The sequence below is a fragment of the Wyeomyia smithii genome, chromosome 3, assembly GCF_029784165.1.
Source record: "Wyeomyia smithii strain HCP4-BCI-WySm-NY-G18 chromosome 3, ASM2978416v1, whole genome shotgun sequence".
NCBI lineage: Eukaryota > Metazoa > Arthropoda > Insecta > Diptera > Culicidae > Wyeomyia > Wyeomyia smithii.
Window position 1 is genome coordinate 250,812,378 of NC_073696.1, and position 20,571 is coordinate 250,832,948.

The 20,571-nt window shown below is 35.0% G+C and overlaps 1 protein-coding gene across 1 annotated transcript in view; it reads left to right on the plus strand.

Annotated features, from left to right (window-relative positions):
• Nucleotides 1-200: 200 nt before the first annotated feature.
• The window catches only part of LOC129733229 (uncharacterized), a 48,115-nt gene continuing 27,744 nt past the window's right edge, over nucleotides 201-20,571 (plus strand). Inside the window, exon 1 of the mRNA XM_055694905.1 lies at nucleotides 201-731. Coding sequence (XP_055550880.1) covers nucleotides 618-731 — 114 coding nt within the window. The 5' untranslated portion in view covers nucleotides 201-617. The remainder of the gene's footprint in view (nucleotides 732-20,571) is intronic.

The following is a 20,571-nucleotide window of genomic DNA, read 5'->3' on the forward strand; positions in this document are numbered from 1 at the left end:
AATACCCAACTTTTTAGGTATAAGTTTATTAAACTATAGTTTAAATTACGTATTTATAGTATTTTGAAGATATTTTGAGTTTGAACTTTTTTTTAAACTTAATAAGCTGCATGCACTGGTATCTGCTTTTATATTGTAATGAACTTGAGGGTAATTGAAATTTCTCCAGCTGGTACCGGCAGACATAGACGCCAGATAGAACTGATTCTCAGCATCAGTAGTGCATTTACACGCGCTCGAAACGGTTGGAATTGAGTAGAAGTGCGCAAAGGAGAATTATCTCCAGTAAAACGGAAAAATCAATATCTGCCTCAATTTTGGCGGAAGTTGTCCTATCCTGAGTGTGACTGAGTGTTCTCTCTCTCCTGAGTGGAAATCGAGCTGGATTCTATACCTCTCATGAGATGGACAGTAAAACATCTGATTTCGTTCCTCGGGCAAGTGCGCTGAACGACAGACGGGCCATTTAAACTGCAGGATGATTTGTGAATCAGCCTGTTAGTGAATGAGTATCGCATTTGATTAATACTGAAAAGAAAGTGTGATTTGGTAGTAAGCTGCCGGAAGAAGACTTACTTTGTTGAAATAGAAAGTGGAAATTGTCTAAAGAAGACAAAATGGGTGTGAATGATAGTGGAGAAATTACATCATCGACATCTAGGATGAATCTTCAGATGCTGCAGAAAATTTTCGTAGAAAATGAACCAGATTTGATTATCGATTCCTATGAAGTGAGTGCGTGTTCCATGTCTACGAATGGTGTGCTGCTTCATCACTTACATTAATATTCTGCGGCATAGCAAGTTTAAAAGGTTTCAACAGGATAATACTAGATCATCTCGATTTGCCAACAAAAACTTTTCTCGTTGCCGGGTGAACCGTCGTTTCCGCTTATCTCAATAATATGTTGGGTCATTTTTCTAGAACGGTCTCTAAATTTCCTCTCAATTGTATTTAACTTGAAGTGCAGAATACCTTATGAAATACCTTATGAGAATAATAAAATTCCACGATGCTGGGGTGACGAAAAATTTGCATACGTATTATCTTCAAAAGGGTAATATTCGTGAGTTTAACTATCAATTAGGTGAAGCTCGCGGTGAAACCGCCGAAAATTATATAAATTTGCTCCTAAGAGTATAATCTCGACCATTTTTTTTTTAAATGGGTAGATTAAGTGCAATTGAAAACGAACGTGCTAACTTTCACAATTTTTGATAACAAAATGATTTCACTGCAACCTGGTGGGGGTGACACCCAAGGGGAAAGGGGTGACACCCAAATTTTTCGCCTCGGGTGTCACCCGGTCACGCTACGTCACTGGTTAAAATATATACTTAAAATGAAATTTTGCATCCTTCTAGCACCTAAGTTTTAGTGGGATATTCTTTCAGAATTGAAATAAATCCTCCAACTCAAAATAATGTCAGTATATTCATTTATTATTTTGAGATATTTTTAAACAACTTCAATCAGTTAACAGGAGCGTCAATATTTAGAAATGAAAGTAAATACTACAAGGTATACAGCCCTAAGGTTGTATGAAATGGTGACGTGGGACTAAACACTGTAATTAGGGGATTTTTTGTTACAAAATATACAGGGTCTGCAGACAGAATCAATGTGTTTGCTCAACGACTGTACGTATTTTTATCTCAGCCTCTCCTGGAAATCAAATTTTGAAATATATTCAACAACACTCGAAAGAATATCGTTTATATCTGACGATATTATGCCGGTAGCATATTTTGGTGCAAACAACAAGTATTTGACAAGGCCCAAGCATATCGTGCTTGTTGAAAAAGCACCGAGAATTTCTCATAATGCGTCAAAGTCAGAATTAACTCTATATCCTCGAAAACCAAATCCAATAATACTTACGTTATCATAAAGAATGGGTTTGTCTTATTTTACTCTGTTTAAATCAATTCTATAATATGGATCTAACTTTTAAAATAATATGGAAGCTCTTAGAAAGGTTTATTAATTGGCAAACATAGGAAGATATTTTAAACAAATTATTAACAAGTTCCAGCAAAAAATCGTAGCAATCAGCAATACCATTTTTGTTTTTTGCTTGACAATTTTTTTTCATTTGCCTATAACTACATTCGCTGTATTACGAAGACAGCTAATATACGTTTATTATGGTAAAGCTTAGAACAATAATATATCTTCTAACAATTTTGAAATGTAAAAAGAGATTCTGAATGAATCTTAGTAAATAAACAAAAAATTCACAAGCATTCGCAAGCTCTTACTCTTCTATGAATGTATATATTTAGGAATTTACTCATTCGATACTAGCCGGTCACAATTATTTAGATTCATTATCGAAGATAAAATTAAATGAATATCCGTTGCAAAAATTTACAATTCATGTTGAGTAATTTATGGTAATGATATTTATGGGATAAACTTTCAATCACCATCAACAGCAACATTGCAGTTTTTCCTCGATTGCACACGTATAGAAATGTACGAACAGAAGTGTACCACTGCAACACGAATAGTACCGCTGCAGTACGAATAGAAGAGTACCGCTGCAATCATAGACGACGAGAGACCTGCGGTTCTTTACTCCACTGGTACTGTTGCTTTTAACGGCATGTTTTCTTTCAAGACATCAGTTTTTATTAGGTTCCGAAAGCAGGTTTAGAAATTGTTCAAGAATGAGGATTGTTTCAAACTTTTTGGAAAACTTTACCTTCGAGACATCATATTGTTATAAGCTCATGGAAGCAAAAACAAATATACCCATTGGGACGGGGAGACTCTATCAATTTTTATATTGATATTGGTACAGAGAATATCACAGGGAACGGATGGTGTCCATTCACGTCGTCTGTGCTAGGAATGCTCGCATGTAATTGGTTTATTATTCGCGTAAATTTCTTATTGAAACTTTTTATCAATTTTACCGCTTAGCAACAAAATAAGAGTTATAACCAGTGAAGGAAATTAAATGATTTTGAGCTGATTGTTTTTTCATCTTGAGTTGTGCACATCATGAAGTGCACAGTTCATGACTAAAATTGTATCCTCTCAATACGTAATAAAATGTTGGTGCCTTGGTCACTCGGAGATGACAAATACAACAGTTGTCTACATACAACTCTGAAAATAGAGTGATGCGCGTTGCTCCGTTGTAATTCTCTCTTCGTACGTGGCGCATCGTAGGAAAAAAACGATAGCAACAAGCAAAAGAATAATTGAGAGTCCCATAAATGTTGGTTGGATTGCATCTCGCATCGCAGTGACGCAGCAGCGATGATGCGGTGCGGTGATGATGGTAGGGAGAGTAAGTAGTTCGGAAGGTATTTTTTTCAGCAGGTTTTCTATAGCAGCCAAACAGATACCAAAATGTGCTATGTTTGTTACCGAGAAATCATACGTTTGTTGTATTGCGTTGCGATTTCGTCAATGACATTACTCACTAGTTTTTGTTATGATAATGGAATGTTTTCCTCATACTAATTTGGGTAGTAACGTTATGGAAGAGTGAGAGGGGATGGAGTTTTGAAAATCTTTGAATAATGCTTGACTTGCTTTTGAACTGGTTTTGGATGCATTATTGCAGATGTTGATACTGCATTTTCACGTTTCAGTGCTGCGATTTTCAGGTTTTTAGTGCTGTATGCCAATTGTGTTGAACCGAATATATTTGTACAGAAGTACAGAAATAACACCGAGAGGTAAAATAAGGCTTCTTTAGCAAAATCTTTAGCAAAAATTTGTAGAGGTTTGTAGAATTATCATTCTTATTAAACATGCTGGCAACGACATTTTTATTATCACTGGACTTGTTTATTCATACTAAATTCAACAAGGAACTTGGAATACAAGCATAACAACTCAGGTCTTTTTTTCCCTTCCTTTTCAATTTTCTATATTTCTGAGTACAAATGACATAAAGTATTTACAGATCAAATTTGTAACGGCTAATTTAACAAACATATTTACCTCAGTAAAAATGTTATGCAACTTAAATCCAAACAAAATATGGCAAGTGTTTTTTACGTCTAATGCCTGATTAATACCTGATAAAATCTGCAATATTTTGCAAATCATTAAAACTTTTTCTATCTTTCACAACAGTTCGAAAAACATAGAGGAGAAACAATTGGTATAATAAAAAGCTCATCGAAGCTTTTTTCCTGATTGGTCTGATTTCAATTAGTCGAATGTTCGCGGAATTCCAGTTCAAGAAACACTAGTTAGGGCCAACAATAGTGGTCTTAAAAGGCTTCGCGCTCATTCCACAGCCCTCCGACCGAAAAGCATTGCCACAACGATTATAAGGTTAGTTTCAGAGCTATATGCTCTGTACTGAAAATAGTTACAGTTTGAACCTTTGTTTTTATTTGTTTTGTAAATATTCGAACTGTTATTAAAATTTGTATACACTTGTAACATTAAGGAAAAAATTCTTAATACATATTTAGAAGAAATTTGTTTTGTAAGTTCTCCGTACGTCACAATTGAATCAGTTGTAACACACCCTGTTGACACAGTGCGGTTCGATGGTTCGATTTTGGTAACATATTTATTTGCTTTCATTGACCACAGGGGGTTTGTTTCTGAAAAGTTGGTTGGGTTTGTAACGACAGATGTTGTTTGGCCATAATGGGTCAAGTAGGAGAAACATGCTGTTAGTGATAAATCAAACGGGCCCGTAACATCAAAATTGCACAAAAGCTTGAAAACTCCGAAATTCAAAGAGTAGTAAATCTAGAATTTGTTTATATTAAAATGTTAATCTGACTTAACACCAACTAATTATATGTAAGGAATTACCCATCGTGAAAAAGTTAAAGAGGTTGTTTATTAGACACGACCGCAGAGTTAACCTAGAACACGACAGCCTGTCTTAAGTCAATGTATTTCTTGCAATAGGTTTGGGAATACACTCAATGGGGTTAATCAATTTAATGGTCTCTCTGTTCCAGATGACGTTTACCTCTACAGACGGCACCGGTAACGACAAAGAACAACAGCAGAAGCTATGTGCAGCTAAGCAGTTTCACTTGAAGCCATATCCAAAACAAGAATGAAATTGTATTGTTTTGTGGCTGTCTTTTGTATCAAGTTACACTGAGAAAGCTTAATTTAGGCAGGGGCTACGATGAGGGCCAATAGTGCATTCCCGGTAACCTAGGTTAATAAGAACAATTTTCTGCAGTTTGCAGTAGCGTAGATAATTTTAAAACTGATCGCTGCAAATAGTAGGACTTGAGCGAAAAATTATGTGATTCAGGTTCACTGGCGCAAACATTCTTCAAATAAATGTTAAAATACACTCAGTAAACTTTGAGGCTTAGCTGAAGTCAAAAGTGGTTAATAATGTTTGTCAATGCCATTTATTGACAACTGAAAATTGTTTTTTGACATGGCAAATTTTTGATTTAGCTCTGAATGATTTACTGTGTAAAATCAACATGAGATGATTTATTTGAAACTATATATGATAATATTTATCGCTATACTGCTAGCCACGCACGCTATATAGCTAGCCACGCACGCTGTAGATATGCACACACGCTATATAGCTAGCCACGCACGCTATAAACATGCACAGACATGTTATAGACATGCACAGACACGCTATAGACAAGCACAGAAACAGACATGCACGCGCTATATAGCTAGCCACGCACGCTAGCGACACACGCTATAAATATTCACACACGTTATATATGTGCACACACCCTTTATATACACCCTGGAAGATGGTGGCTTCTCAAACCACCTGGCGGCGGAGTCTCATTTAATTTCTGGCTGTATTCACCCAACGATATCTGAATTGAATTACCACTGGTGGGGTCCAACTCAGATCAAAAGGGAGCCGAACTGAAAAAATTAGGTTCTGCAGCTAACCACTACCGCCGCCGCTGTTGCCCGCTGCTGCTCCACGCCGCGTTTGCCCACTGCCATCGCTGCTACTGTCCGCCGCTGCTGCCTGCTGCTAGTAAACTGAGATTGCTTGAGGAGAAGCAGTCTCTTATATAGCCCAACGAGTGCATTCCTGGCTAACTAGGTACTCCATTCTGTCGTCCTTTTTAGGGAAAGGCAGCAAGCAACCAATCAAAGGTCGACATTTACGTTTCGACAAGGTTCAACAATTTTCAATAGTACAATAGTTCGAACAGTCAGATTACAATTTCCTGCATTTGGACGGTTGCTTAAATGATTTTCCAATCGATTGCTGCAAAAAATGACGGAAATCGGTTGAAAACTGACTGAGTTTAGAACGTTTGAAATTGGACAATTTTCGTGACGCTCTCCATGTTTTCGGTTTTCGAAATTGGATCCCTGTATTGAAGTTGAACCCCTATATATGTTGCCGTAAGACGTATTCTACGTCAAAAAAATTAATTTTGTCAATGATTAAGGAACAACTTTATTTGAAATAAAAGAGTCTCTCTCTCTCTCCAGCTCGGGGAAAACTAATAGTGTCAGAAGGATCGTAGCTCTAGCCCCGCAATTGTCCTGTACACTCAACAGTTGGCTGCGAAGTCTGTGTATAATAAACAGAAGTTTAAATTTCAAGACGGAATGTAGCACCAAGGCATTGCTTTACATTATCAATACACAAAATTTAAAATTGTTAAAAAAGTTGTTTAAGTTAATATTTCCGAAATCTCATTTTTTGTTATGAAAACACTATAAACGGTTAGCTAAATATTTGTTGTCTGATCATGGCAAACTGAGAGAGAAAAAGTTACGATGGCAGTTCGTAACGTTAATGACTTTTGGCCGATAGCTACAATTTTCCACCGCCGTGCATCGGAAATTGCCATTCTCCGCCACAAACATTTGCCGAACTTTTTCGGATACATTATTTTTTCTTAGCCCTTTGTCCATCTTGACGCCTTATACTGACAAAAGCTTCTAACCAACTAGCAATTTGCACTTGCGCTTGCACCTACCAGCTACCACCAAAAAAAAAACCCCGTTGAGTTGAGTGAGAGTAGGAAAACACGAACTCTCTTTCTTGAAAAAAATCACAGGAGGGTTGTGTGCAAAGCCACGACCGCAAGGTTGAAGTAGAACACTTTTACAAGAAAGATAATTCGGCTGCTTGCGTGTCAGTCTTTTTTGTAGTAAATAAACGAACGTAAAGTTTTCGAACGTTGTGAAATAGTGGAACTGGAAAAAATAGTTGTGACCTAATTATTTCCAGGTATACCATTCTACAACGTTCGAAAAATTTTATTTCGTATGTCGTAATACGAATGTACGAAAAATACATTTCATTCATTCTGGTCCCGCCTTTATTTTCAGTTCCTACAGATTTTCTCAGTTTCGTAACACGGATGTACAAAAACGATTTCTTGTGGACAATCTGTCGAGCCGGACCGATAGAGCTCTTATTAAGGCAACAAAATAACATGTATTGTGTCGTGTTGCGCGGCTTGGAAGAAGAAAATGATCCCGTCCCCGTGTCGCATGGATGCAGATGGTTGCGTGTTTGATATTGCCAATGGCAGACATGAGTATGAAGGTCGAAATTCTGCTGTGATGTCAAACTATAACCAGACAAACAGACGTGCCTCTCCGAAGAAAAATCTTTAAAAATCTTCGTCCTTATTCGGAACGTTACACTCGTGCGCCACCATGTGAGCTTATTGCCTACTAACTTATTTTCGTAAAACGGTTTTTGTCTTTGCTAATGGGTGTGCACGTTTGCTTGAATCAACACCAGCGGCACGGTAGATTATGTGCACACTTGCCTATAACGACACTAGCGGCATTATTGCCCACTAAGCAAAATAATCGTAATGTTTCTGGTCGATGAAATCGTCATCGAGTGGCACGTCTGGTTGTCTGTGTTATAACCGTCTTCTTCAAGACGTTACATCCTTGTTAATGAAGTGTTGTGAATTTTCTAAAACAGACTCAGCATCGTGAGCACTTTTTTGTTGGAAATCGGATTTGTTTCGTATATACCGCTTGTTAAGCACAGTATAAAAAAATCGTAATAAACATCACACTGCTGTGCATTTGCAGCAGCATCAAACCTCAGTTGCAGTTTATTAATAACCATTCATTATGCTCTTTCAAATACATTTAGTAGCCTTGAAAAAGGCCGATGGCTGCAATTGCAATTTTCATTCAATTATTGCATAAATGCTTCATGGTCAAATATACCCGCTGCAACTGCTACGCTATCCGTAGCCATGCCACAGTTGTGGCCGCTATACGCTGCCATTTGTATCCTCTGCCCCTGCATCACCTGGCCCAGCTGCTATCGATGCTGAGATCCGCTGCAGCTAGTGCGCTATCCATTTCTATGCCACATCTGTGGCCGCTATCCGCTATCGCTGGTATCCACTGCACTGCTACTGCTGATGCTAAAGGATGACTGCTGTTGTCGCTGTCTAGAACTATTATGAGCGGCTTCGTCTGAAACAGGCTCTTATATAGGCCAAATAGCATATTTTAAATTGCAAAGTATATTATTCTGTCGACCGTGCTTGGGAAGCAAACATATAACGACCAATCAGAGGTCGAATTTTTCGTTTTGACAAGGCTTAACTATTTTCAATAGTACAATAGTTTGAATAATAAAATCACAATTATCTTCGTTTGGGAAGAATCTTAGAAGATTTTGAAATCTATTGCTGCAAGAACGAAGGAAATCCATCGAATACTAAGCGATTTATTAGCATTTGAAATTGGACATAGTTTTCACTTTTTTCGGTTTTAGATTTTCATTTCACATCCCTATGTAGCCGAACTTACTGAGAGAAGTATTCTACTTCAAAAAAATCCCCATCATTGAGTAAATATTTACGATCCAATTTCTCTTATTCCCCAGTAAGAATTGTCGGGCCGATGTCGGACCAATTCGCGTCCGATTCTCCGATAGATCGGTCCGACAACGGGTGGACATTTGGCTCAACATCGGTCCGATATCGTGCTCAAATGCAACAAAAATGTCGGACCAGGGTTCATTCGCTCCTAGGGGTTCATTCGCCTTCGTGCGTCGCGGGCGAGAGGGAAGTTTAGTTGTGTTTGTTTTGAAGCAAGTCCGGTGCGGCTGGCATGCGGACTTGGTCAAAACAAACACAACCAAACTTCTCCTGCCGCAAAGAGATCACGATGGCGGGGTGTGCGATTCAATCTTCATTGTATGCGACGCAGCAACGGCGGTGTGCAGGTTGCTTTGTTTTGATTATTTTGATAGCGCGGTTTTGGATTAGAGCGCTTCATTTATTTTAGGATGGTGCATGATTAATTATATTTATCCACTATATAAAAATGGATTTACGTAACGCAGATTTTATTAATATTATTCCCGCCGTTACTGAGGTGCACAATAAGCACCATCATTTTAAATCAAGAAAGTAAGCGGTGACATGTGCGTTTTATTGCAATAAAATATTTGTAGAGTTCGGAACAATATATTTGTGAAACATTTAGGGTTTCTTAATAATAAAAATTGTGATATCATTCACATAACGTAAAACGTGGTGGCGGGGCTGTGCGATTCAAACCTCATTGTGTGCGATGCAACTACGGCGATGTGCAGGTTGCTTAATTTTGATTATTTTGATAGCGCAGTGTTGGATTAGAGCGCTTAATTTATTTTAGGATGGTGCATGATTAATTATTTTATTCCACTATATAAAAATGGATTTACGTAACGCAGATTTTATTGATGTTATTTCCGCCGTTACCGAGGTGCACAATAAGCACCATCATTTTAAATCGTTTAAAATCAAGAAAGTAAGCGGTGACATGTACGTTTTATTGCAAGAAAATATTCGTTGAGTTCAAAACAATATATTTGTGAAACATTTAGGGCTTCTAAATTATAAAAATTGTGATATCAGTCGCATAATGTAAAACGTGGTGGCGGGGCTGTGCAATTTATACCTAGTGGTATGCGACACAGCAGCGGCGGTGTACAGATTGCTTTGTTTTGATTATTTTTATAGCGCAGTATTGAATTAGAGGGCTTCATTCATACGATGCTTCATGATTAATCTACTATATTAAAATGGAATTACGTAATGCAGATCTTATTGATATCATTCCCGCCATTTTTGAGGTGCAATGGTAATGGTAATTATTTTAAATCGTTCTAAGTCATAAAAGTAAGCTGTGACGTGTACGTTCTATTGCAAATAATATTCGTAGAGTTCGAAACAATATATTTGTAAAACATTTAGGGTTTCTCAATAATAAAAATTGTTTTATTATTCACATAACGTAAAACGTGGTGACGGGGCTATGCGATTCAAACCTCGTTATGTGCGATGCAGCAACGGCGATGTAGCTTTGTTTGTTTTGATTATACAGGTTGCTTTGTTTTGATTATTTTGATAGCGCAATATTGGATTAGAGCGCTTCATTTATAGGATGGTGCATGATTAATTATTTTTATCCACTATATAAAAATGGATTTACGTAACGCAGATTTTATTGATATTATTCCCGCCGTTACTGAGGTGCACAATAAGCACCATCATTTTAAATTGTTTCAAATCAAAAAAAGTAAGCTGTTACATGTACGTTTTGTTACAAGAAAATATTCGTAGAGTTTGAAGAATATATTTGTGAAACATGTAGGGTTTCTTAAGAATGAAAACTGTGATATCATTCACATAATGTAAAACGTGGCGGCGGGGCTGTGCGAATTATACCGACTGGGGTGCGACGCAACAACGACGATGTGCAGGTTGCTTTGTTTTGATTATTTTGATAGCGCAGTATTGGATTAGAGCACTTCATTTATAGGATGGCGCATGATTAATTATTTTTATCTACTATATAAAAATGAAATTTCGTAACGCCGAGCTTATTGATACTATTCCCGCCGTTTCTAAGGTACACAATAAGCACCATGATTTTAAATCGTCCTTATCAAGAAAGTAAGCAGTGGCATGTATGTTTTATCGCAAGGAAATATTGGTAGAGGTCGAGGCAATATATTTGTGAAACAGTTACGGTTTTGTGATAATAAAAATTGTGATTTTTTTTCTTCATCTAAATGATAAAAATTGTGATATCATTCACATAACATTTAACATGAATAAAACCTGACTTTTTTTCGTTCAACCTTCAACGTTCACCATATAATTCGAAATTCAAAGCGATGGCATGTGGTTGATATTCAGACGAGGCGTCGAGGAGAAATTATAGGTATTTGATTACTAAAGATATAATTCACAAGACTTCGAAAAACATGAAAAACCGTGACTTTTCATGCTTGATTTACCTCTAAATCAAAGTCTGAAGCGATGATTTGTGTTTTTTTTTTCTATAATAAAATGTTTGTTATTGTTTCGGATAGACATGTGTGGGAAAGTTATGGTTTTTTTTTTACTAAAAACTGAGTTTATAATGCAAAATCATGTCTTTTTATGCTCCATTTTTTCTTTAAATCGTAGTTCTTTTTTTTTCTACATTAAAATGTTCGGAAAAATATTTGAGGAGAAATATGTTTCACGCATATTTCAAGCAGTTTTGTGAATAATGACTTTTAATGCTCAAACTTCATCTAAATCAACATTAAAAGCGATGATATGTTTTTTTTTTCAAAAAAAATGTTTGATGATGTTTAGAAGAGACATTTGAGGAGAAACAACAGGTACCTGATAACTAAAAATTGAGATATTATTCACCACATAAAACATTCATAATGATGATATTTATTGCGTGATTCGCCTCTAACTCGAATTTCAAAGCAATGACATAAAGTGATTTCTTACATTGAAATGTTCGGTAATGCTTAGCAATGAAATTTAAGGATATATGACAAATGAAGAAAATATGGAAATATATTGCAAATAACTCAATCTGATAAATAAAAATGAGATATTATTCATAAAATTACGAAGACATGTAAAATCATGAAAGTTAGTAGCCCAAAAATTGATAAATTTTAATCACATTAAATCGTTGATTCAAATGTGCACGCGAAGTGATGGTTTTGAATATCCATATTCTAAGCACCGATCTTATTTTTCCGCGTTTCGAACTTATGCGGTTTTTTACGCTAAACGGTGCACTAGATGCGACATTATGCGCACTGTGCATAAGCTAAAAAAATCTAATGTCGCACGCAAAACATTTTTTTTTAATTTTCTGCTGGAACGGTATAATATATGACAAATATATGTGTGCCGCCAATCTCAGACACGAAGCTATTTTCATCAAATACGTAACTACAAACATTGTAACAATCGTGATTTATCTTGCAGATTGTTAGACCTAAACTTAAAAATAAAAAAAAAAACAACCCTAAATGGTCATCTTATATCAGCTCCAGCTGCCATATTTAATTTTGTGATGGTAATTTCCGGTTTTTGGCGAACAGCCCAAGGTAGTCAAATACCATCCAATTTTAGTGTTTTCAGAAACAGGATGATGCCCAGAGGCCAGAAATTATTCATAACAGCCCAATAGATTTTGTATTTAAAATGACGATTGGAGTATCAGAGGTGAAACGTAATATTTCTGAAGTGAAGTGCGGCAGAGAAATATAAAAAAAAATGATTCGTATAACCGTTATGTGCTTGACGGAGTACCCGGGTACCTTTTAAAGTTTCATAAAACGGAATTTCATAGTTCACTGCAATCAAAGCTCATTGAAAGGGAACTTTTGATAACATTAATTTTTATGTAATAACAATATGCCTAACGGGGTACCCGCGTACCCAAAGATTGTAATTCTTGTAACATTGACAATTATCTTCCGATTTCGACACTTTTAGCATCAAAAGATTCAGTTACTTCTCTGCATTGAAATCAGATTCAGTGGTGCCTCGAAAGAATTTTCTCATTGCCGAAAATCTGGGTTTTCGGAGATATGTTGCAAAACTGAAGAATTTCATGAATTTTCGAGCAGAATCTTATAAAACTACTTCCATAGGCCATTTTTATGGTGTTATAGTGATATTCCTTCGAAATGGCCCTTACGGAACAGATTCCACCGGGGCTTCTAGTGGACATACAAAACAATTGGATAACACAATGTCACATACTATCCATTATGAATATTTTCAAAACCGGTATTATATCTAGAGACTGTCAAACGAACCCCGACGACATTTTGCATTCCAAAATGACCACTTCCGCTATCTGGAAGAGAAACAAATTGACCGAATACGATCGAATATAGATAATTCCGAAATCGGGATGGTGCCTATAGACCGGAAATCAACTCCAGACGCAATTTAGAAAACCGAGATGGTGACTTCCGGTTTCTGGAAAACAGCCATAATTGACTAAATAGCACCCTATATGAGTACTTTCGGAATCTAAATGATGTCCGGAGACCTGAAAACGACCTCAGCGGCCATTTAGAGTATCAAAATGGCGACCTCCGGTTTCTGTAAAAGATTAAAAAATGGCCGAATGCCAGCCAAGATGGGTATATCCGGAACGTGAGACACCAATTGTAATTATTCCAATAATATTATCAAATATTCATAAAAATCCTCAGTTTCAAAACATATTACCGAAAAAAAAACGGATTTCCGAGAATGAGAATTTCTTTTCGGAGCACCGCTGACACTGATTCCAATGGAGATGGTAGAGTTGCTGAATCTTTGAGTACTAAAACTATTGAAATCAGATGAAAATTGTGAAAGTTACAAGAGTTTCAATTTATGGATACCCGGGTACCCGCCGGGCATTTAAGAGTGTTTTTTGTCGAGCACATAACGGTTAATTTCAAATCTATCCCGAGCATCGCCGGAAGGGTTCAACTAGTAAATAATAACGAATCAATTATTATATTTAATAAAAAGTGTGTATCAATATTACAACGTCGCAGGTGTTTGAGTTCATGAATAATTAGACTTGTGTAGGTCATTCGCATTTCCAGGTGCGACAGCCGAAGTGATGACGTGCCTCTAATTTTTAATACAGCGCTATTTCGATCTTGTTCACACCAAACCGCCGTGTAATGTCCGGGACAGTGTTATGTTGTCGCCGTGCGAATGAAAAATATCGTTGCCGACGATATTTTTTGCTTCCCGGAGAGTGCACGGCAGCAACTTGCGAAGTTTTTACTAGGGTAATCGCTCTTATATTAATCTCATCACGCCTTTCTGATCAATTTATCGTCAAATTTTACCATATTTTCAACGTAAAACTTTCAACCACTTGACAAAATCGAGAAGCAAATAGATTTACTTTCAAAATTTGCAGAAATTTGACGGGAAATTTAACAAATGAGAGAAATAAGATTAATATAGGTGCACCTAGGTGCTGAGATGAATAATGGAACGATTACCCTATGTGGCAGTGAAATATTTTCGTTCTTTTATTGCATTTGCACCACGGCTTGGACACTGCCCGGAAGCAGTGGGAATAGCGCTTAATTCGCATATAACTTTATATATACAACCCAGAAGTGGACAGGTATGACAAGAGTGGCGCAGAGTCTGAAGCAAGAACAACCAAACGAACCGGTAAACGCTGAACCAAACGAGCAAAATAAATAAACTTTACTACTACGCTAGACTTGTCGGAAAGGGTATTGTAATCATTAAACAAAAGTTCACAATAAATTGAGTTTTTACTCTTTTTGTTTATTTTGATCATTTTCACATCTAAAATACCGTAAACAGATTAAATTGAATTAAATTAAGATTTCTTCTTTTTGTTCATTTATTGGAATCATTTCCTGTTAACCACAAGACATGTGTATGTACGCAGCTTTTCAATTGTGTTGGCTTGTTTGCCCGATCGATGTCGCAATCGCTGAATCGTTCGTATCTAAGAAGTAAAATAAAGTAAAAACATAAGCAACTGTTCTCATAACGGGAACATTAAATTTTTACCTTGGCATTCCCGCAGAGGCAAATCTACCAATCCCTTTGGAGCTTTCTGAACTTTCCAGTTGATTGTTGAACCATGCTGTAATGTTGTTCCAAGAGTTTCCACGGAGCTGCTTAGAGGCAACAATTCATCGTCGGTACCAGTTCCAGCAACAGTCGCAATAGTCCTAGCAGCTGCAGTAGTCTCAACGTCTTTTGTCTACCATCGACAATAATTTTACTATGGAAGACATTGTCAGTGACTTCTAAATTTATAAAAAATGCCTGAAAAATTGCTGTTAAGATGCATAACAATGAATGAAAATGACAAACACAGTGTTTATATTGTTCTGAACAATGATATTTAATGTAAAATTGATGTATTCACAATGAAAAACATAAACTATGTACAATTATAGCTTTTAAGTTTTTTTTATGTTATTTTTTTTTCGGGTGCCCTTGTGCTGGTTCGTTTCACTTAAGTTCGGCATTGGGAAGCTTGAAGCACACCAGATATAGGTCTCAGCTTCCTGTTGACTGCGGCCACATACAGATCCTGCTCGTAATTAATATAAAGCATCCGCTTAACAAAGCGGACTTTGTAGCCTTGCGGCTATGCAGCTCCTCACTTCGAACTACCGATGCTCGTGGTACGCATTTTTTATATTTCAGTCAAATAGCCTAAATATTTTCGATAAAGAATTTATTTTTATCAAACTTATTATTCAATTAGTATGCTATGCAGTATTTTGTTGAGTCATTGATAGAATATTGCATTTTTACAAGAGTAAAAAAAATGGTTTGCTCGATTTGATCAGTGAACCAACTTCAGCGTGATTCGAACCAGGATCATTCTTTCTCTGTCATCAATGAGATCAATCAAAGTGTATCATGAAAAAAACTGAAACTGGTTCGAATCAGGTTTAAAAACCCTGCATTTATTCATCTGCTTTGCGCCTCGGCTATGTTCTAGAACTGATGCATTTTTTGTTGTTTTCAATAGAAACGCCTAAACAAGGATTTGAATTTAAAGTTCTTAAGAGTTTATATATACTTGTGTGCTCGCGATCAAAAGTATTTTATCTTTCTTGAGAGTTGAAAAGTTAATGAGTTTTCTTTTAAATAATTAGATCTTACCTTTCTTTTTCAAAAGAAAATATTAATAACTGGACTCACTGGAGTTCATGTACCAAAATATAATTTTTTCGACATTCCTCGCAATAAGCATGATACAGAAAGAACTACTTGTCGGAAACACGAAAAATCCTGTACGCTATACCTGAACGAAGGATTTTGCATCATTAACTTTAAATCGGTTCTACTGCTCAGACATCCTTTAAATCGGTTCTACTGCTCCAGACACCTCCCAGATGGTCTCGAGGAACGATGCTGGCCTAACAAACCAGTCGTCGTAGGTTCGAGTCTCGACTCGGGTGAGACTGTTAGTGTCAGTAGGATCGTAGCGCTAGCCCCGCAATTGTCCCGTACACGAAACAGTTGGCTGCGAAGTCTGTGTATAATAAACAGAAGGTCGAGTTCCGAATCGGAATGTAGCACCAAGGCTTTGCTTTTTTTACTGCTCAGACCATTCTGATTTTTAAAGGAAAAATAATCTAGTCTAAAACATCAAATTTTTTTAATTGCAATTTTTTGAATTTCCGTATCCTTTTAAATAAGAGAAATAAAAAATATATTTCGATTTTTTCTCCTTAACATGAGAGTAACCCCTTTTAGTATAGATTAATTTATTATTGTAAAAATGATGAACGCATACTTAACTTTCCCTGATAGGTGACTGTATTTTTTTGTAAAGAGCAATTCCAAAGGAACGGGTCCCCAATTGATTCGACCCTTTTTAATTTGGCTGAAAATTTGCATAGTTGTTTCTATGGGCAAAAGATGTAATTTTGTGCTATTGGTTTAACTTCCTGAAGCACGTCTCATTTTTGGGAAGCTATTTAAAAATGCAATTTTGGAAAGGTATTGGTAATTACAAATATTTTTAGAGCCGCTTAAAAGGTTTTTTGATAGGTATGATGTCTTTGGCAAATATTGTCTTTCCGAAAATATAACTATAATATTTTTTGTTTGAAAAAAAGGAAGAGAAAAACAAAAAAAAATATTTTAAAAACTCATTTTTTTAATACCGATTTTTTTTTATAAAAATACAATAAAATACCTAAACACTGAAATTGGTTCAATCGTGGAGAAATAAAAAACAAATTAAGATGTTTTGGATTTTTTTTTAATTATTATATTTGGAAGGACCAAATTGTTATTTGCAACTGTGCAGAAGACACTATGCCAATCAAAGAAAACGTTTTAGCTTTAAAAATTGTTCGAATCACCAATAGAGCAGTCTGATTAGTTTCTAATTTTTCTGCTAACTATTTTTTGAAAGAAAAAATTTTTTTTCAGGGTATTTTCTTCGGAAAAAAAATATTATCTACAACTTTGCCGAAGACGACACTACGATCACGAAACTGAGCAATTTTTATTGGCAGTGATGTTTTTTATAACTCAATTGTAACCCTATTCATACGATTGAAATGATTTAATGTTGAAAATGTTACTAAAAACATTTATTCTGCTCGGTGCAATAAGTGAAGTAACCCATAATTGTAGTGATGTTACGTTTTGCGGTGCACAATGGTGGGTCAGTCCATATTTTACACTAAACATGAACACTAAAAATGATTAATTAACAAAAAATGTGTCGCTGCTCGGTGCGCTTCGGTGCAGTGACGATTCCGACGATAACTCAAATATTGTTAATACACTCCCAATATAACATGTTTCACTAGCTTTTCAAAAATTAGTTGTTTCAAAAAATTAAACCAAGCACAAAATGACGTCTTTTGCCCATAGAAACGTCTATTGAAATTGATTCCCGTCGATTGTTAAAACGTTTTTTAAGTAGACCGCATTTAAAAACTTTAGTATCCTAGAGTCGCGAGAGTTTCCAAAAAACGCGTTAATTTCAAAATCCGCGAGTAAATTCTGAAATTCGCGTAGAAAAATGTTATTTCGTAAAAAATTTTAATCATATCTGCTTAATTCTTTCGAAAAAATTAATAAGAAGTGCTATTTCATATAGGAATAAATATGAAAAAACCCTTAGAAACATATCTCGTAAAATAACGACTTTTTTGGGAAATTCGAGTAAAATACGCGGTAATTCCAAAATTCGTTGTTTACCCACTTTTGAAGTATTTAGAAAAGTTTTGGAATTAATGATGATTCCGGACTCACCATGTTTGTTCCACGTGTCTGGTATTACCCGCGTGAAAAGCGATTTAAACGCCAGTGCATCGGGCATTCCAAGTGAAGTAAAATAAAAAAAAAAGAAATATTTATTTTATATCCGTTAAACACAAATTTGAATATATTTTCTATGATTCGATTATCCGGAAAAATCGATAATCCAGAATGATTTTTTTCTATGTTCCTGATAATCGAGTCCGGCCTGTAACGATGAACCACGACAGTCGAAAAGTTAAGAAACTTTATAAAACGCCGACAATTAAAAAAAAACATCAAGTTCATACTGGCATGATATTACCTGTAGCCAATTTTAAACATCATTTAAACTTAGCATGCCCTGGGCCTGTTGACAATTGCAGTTTTCTACAAGTGCTATTCTGCCCATAATTCAAAAATTGGCTAATACGTCATAGGCATCAAATCGAGAAAAACGCATTTTAAAGTTTTTCGTCGGTACAACATATTTTGACTGTCGATGACAACATTTTATTGAGTATATCACCCTTCATATATGCTGGAACTTTGCCCTTGAGTTGAAACAGAGAAATCTGCAGGAAAATTCCATCCGCTACGTATTTTTAACGCAGTAGCCGTTTTTTCAATTATAAACGAGAGGACAGTCGACAAACCGGTGTGCAATTTGGCTGATATCCGTACGATGTGAATTATATCGTGCTCGTTGGTGATGAAAATTGTTTGTAATTTAGTAGAACAACACGGAAGCACAAGTGAGGGCGAAAAGGACGACAAGACAATTGTTTCGTGCAATAATATAACAATACATATAACGAAAATATTATTATTCATGATAATTTCACAATCCACTTTCCTATTTTTTCACATCAAATATAAAATGAAATCTGAATTTTCTCTTCAATATTACTTCTAATCAAAGAGCTAAATAGCATTTTTAAGAATGTAAAGATTTATGACAGAAGGAAACAGTCACGCGTTTTGATAATTAGGTTTCGCAGCACCGCAAATAAATTCTTGTTGCATCAAATATGTTGTTCGTAAATAGTCAAATTTGATGCAAGGGCCTTACGATCGCTTACCTGTCGCCAGTAACCACCAGGCTACAACACATTTTCGAAAGTTAGATGAAACAAAGTACAGTAATAATACACTGGTTCGTGAACATGCCACTGGTAGAAACATATTGGATATTAGCCAACTTCTGAATTATTTTGGATATAAGCCAAAATTGTTTCACCTCTGCTGCCTTCCCAAATGCATTTTTTGACAATCGGCTTACGTACGGACCTTGTTTAGGGTGTTAACCGTCTTGAGAAACTGTTTTCCCGATTTTGGTGAATATGGCATATCAGCCGTTTTCTGAATTATGGGCAGTATTGTGTTAAACTAATATTAACATATTGTATTTTACATTACATTATTTTACATAAAATAAATTTATTTGACAAAAAAAACTGGACAAAAAAGTTTCCAGTTCAGTCGATCAAGTCTAAGTTTCTTGAAGCTTTAAGGATTGAGAAATCATCCCTTTTGAGAGTCAGTAGTCCCCGTCAACTACGTGAAACTAAAAAATAGCAGAATCGATCAACTAATCAACTCGATCAACTAGTGTGTGAGTATATATATATATATATATATATATATATATATATATATATATATATATATATATATATATATATATATATATATATATATATATATATATATATATGTATATATATTATATATATATATATATATATATATATATATATATATATATATATATATATATATATATATATATATATATATATATATATATATATGTATATATATATATATATATATATATATATATATATATATATATATATATATATATATTTATATTTATATTTATAAAAAAAATATTAAAAAAAAAAAAAAAAAAAAAAAATATATATATATATATATATATATATATATATATATATATATATATATATATATATATATATATATATGTATATATATATATATATATATATATATATATATATATATATATATATATATATATATATATGTATATATATATATATATATATATATATATATATATATATATATATATATATATATATATATATATATATATATATATATATATATATATATATATATATGTATATACAGTCATACCTCGCTTTAAGGCAACCTTGATATAACGTAACTCGATATAACGTGACTTTTTGAGATGTATTGAAATTGAAAATAAATATTACAGCAACTGTTTATGGGGTATAAAATGCTTCAAAAAACTGTTTGTAGTAAGTGTAGAAACCAATGAAACCAATGCGAAAATTGTTCTTAATGGGCATAAGAAAGGTTTGAAAATACTAATAGGTAATGCGAAATGGGTTTTCACGCATCCTTCAGTAACAGTTCACAGTCGTGCATCAAAAAAAAATTTTTTTGCTTGTTGAAATTTTCTTTGAATGGGCATAACCAAGGTTTAAAAAGACTGATAGGTGTTGGAAAATAGGTTTTCGCGCATCTTTGGGTAACCATCAGCAGTCTTGCATCAATA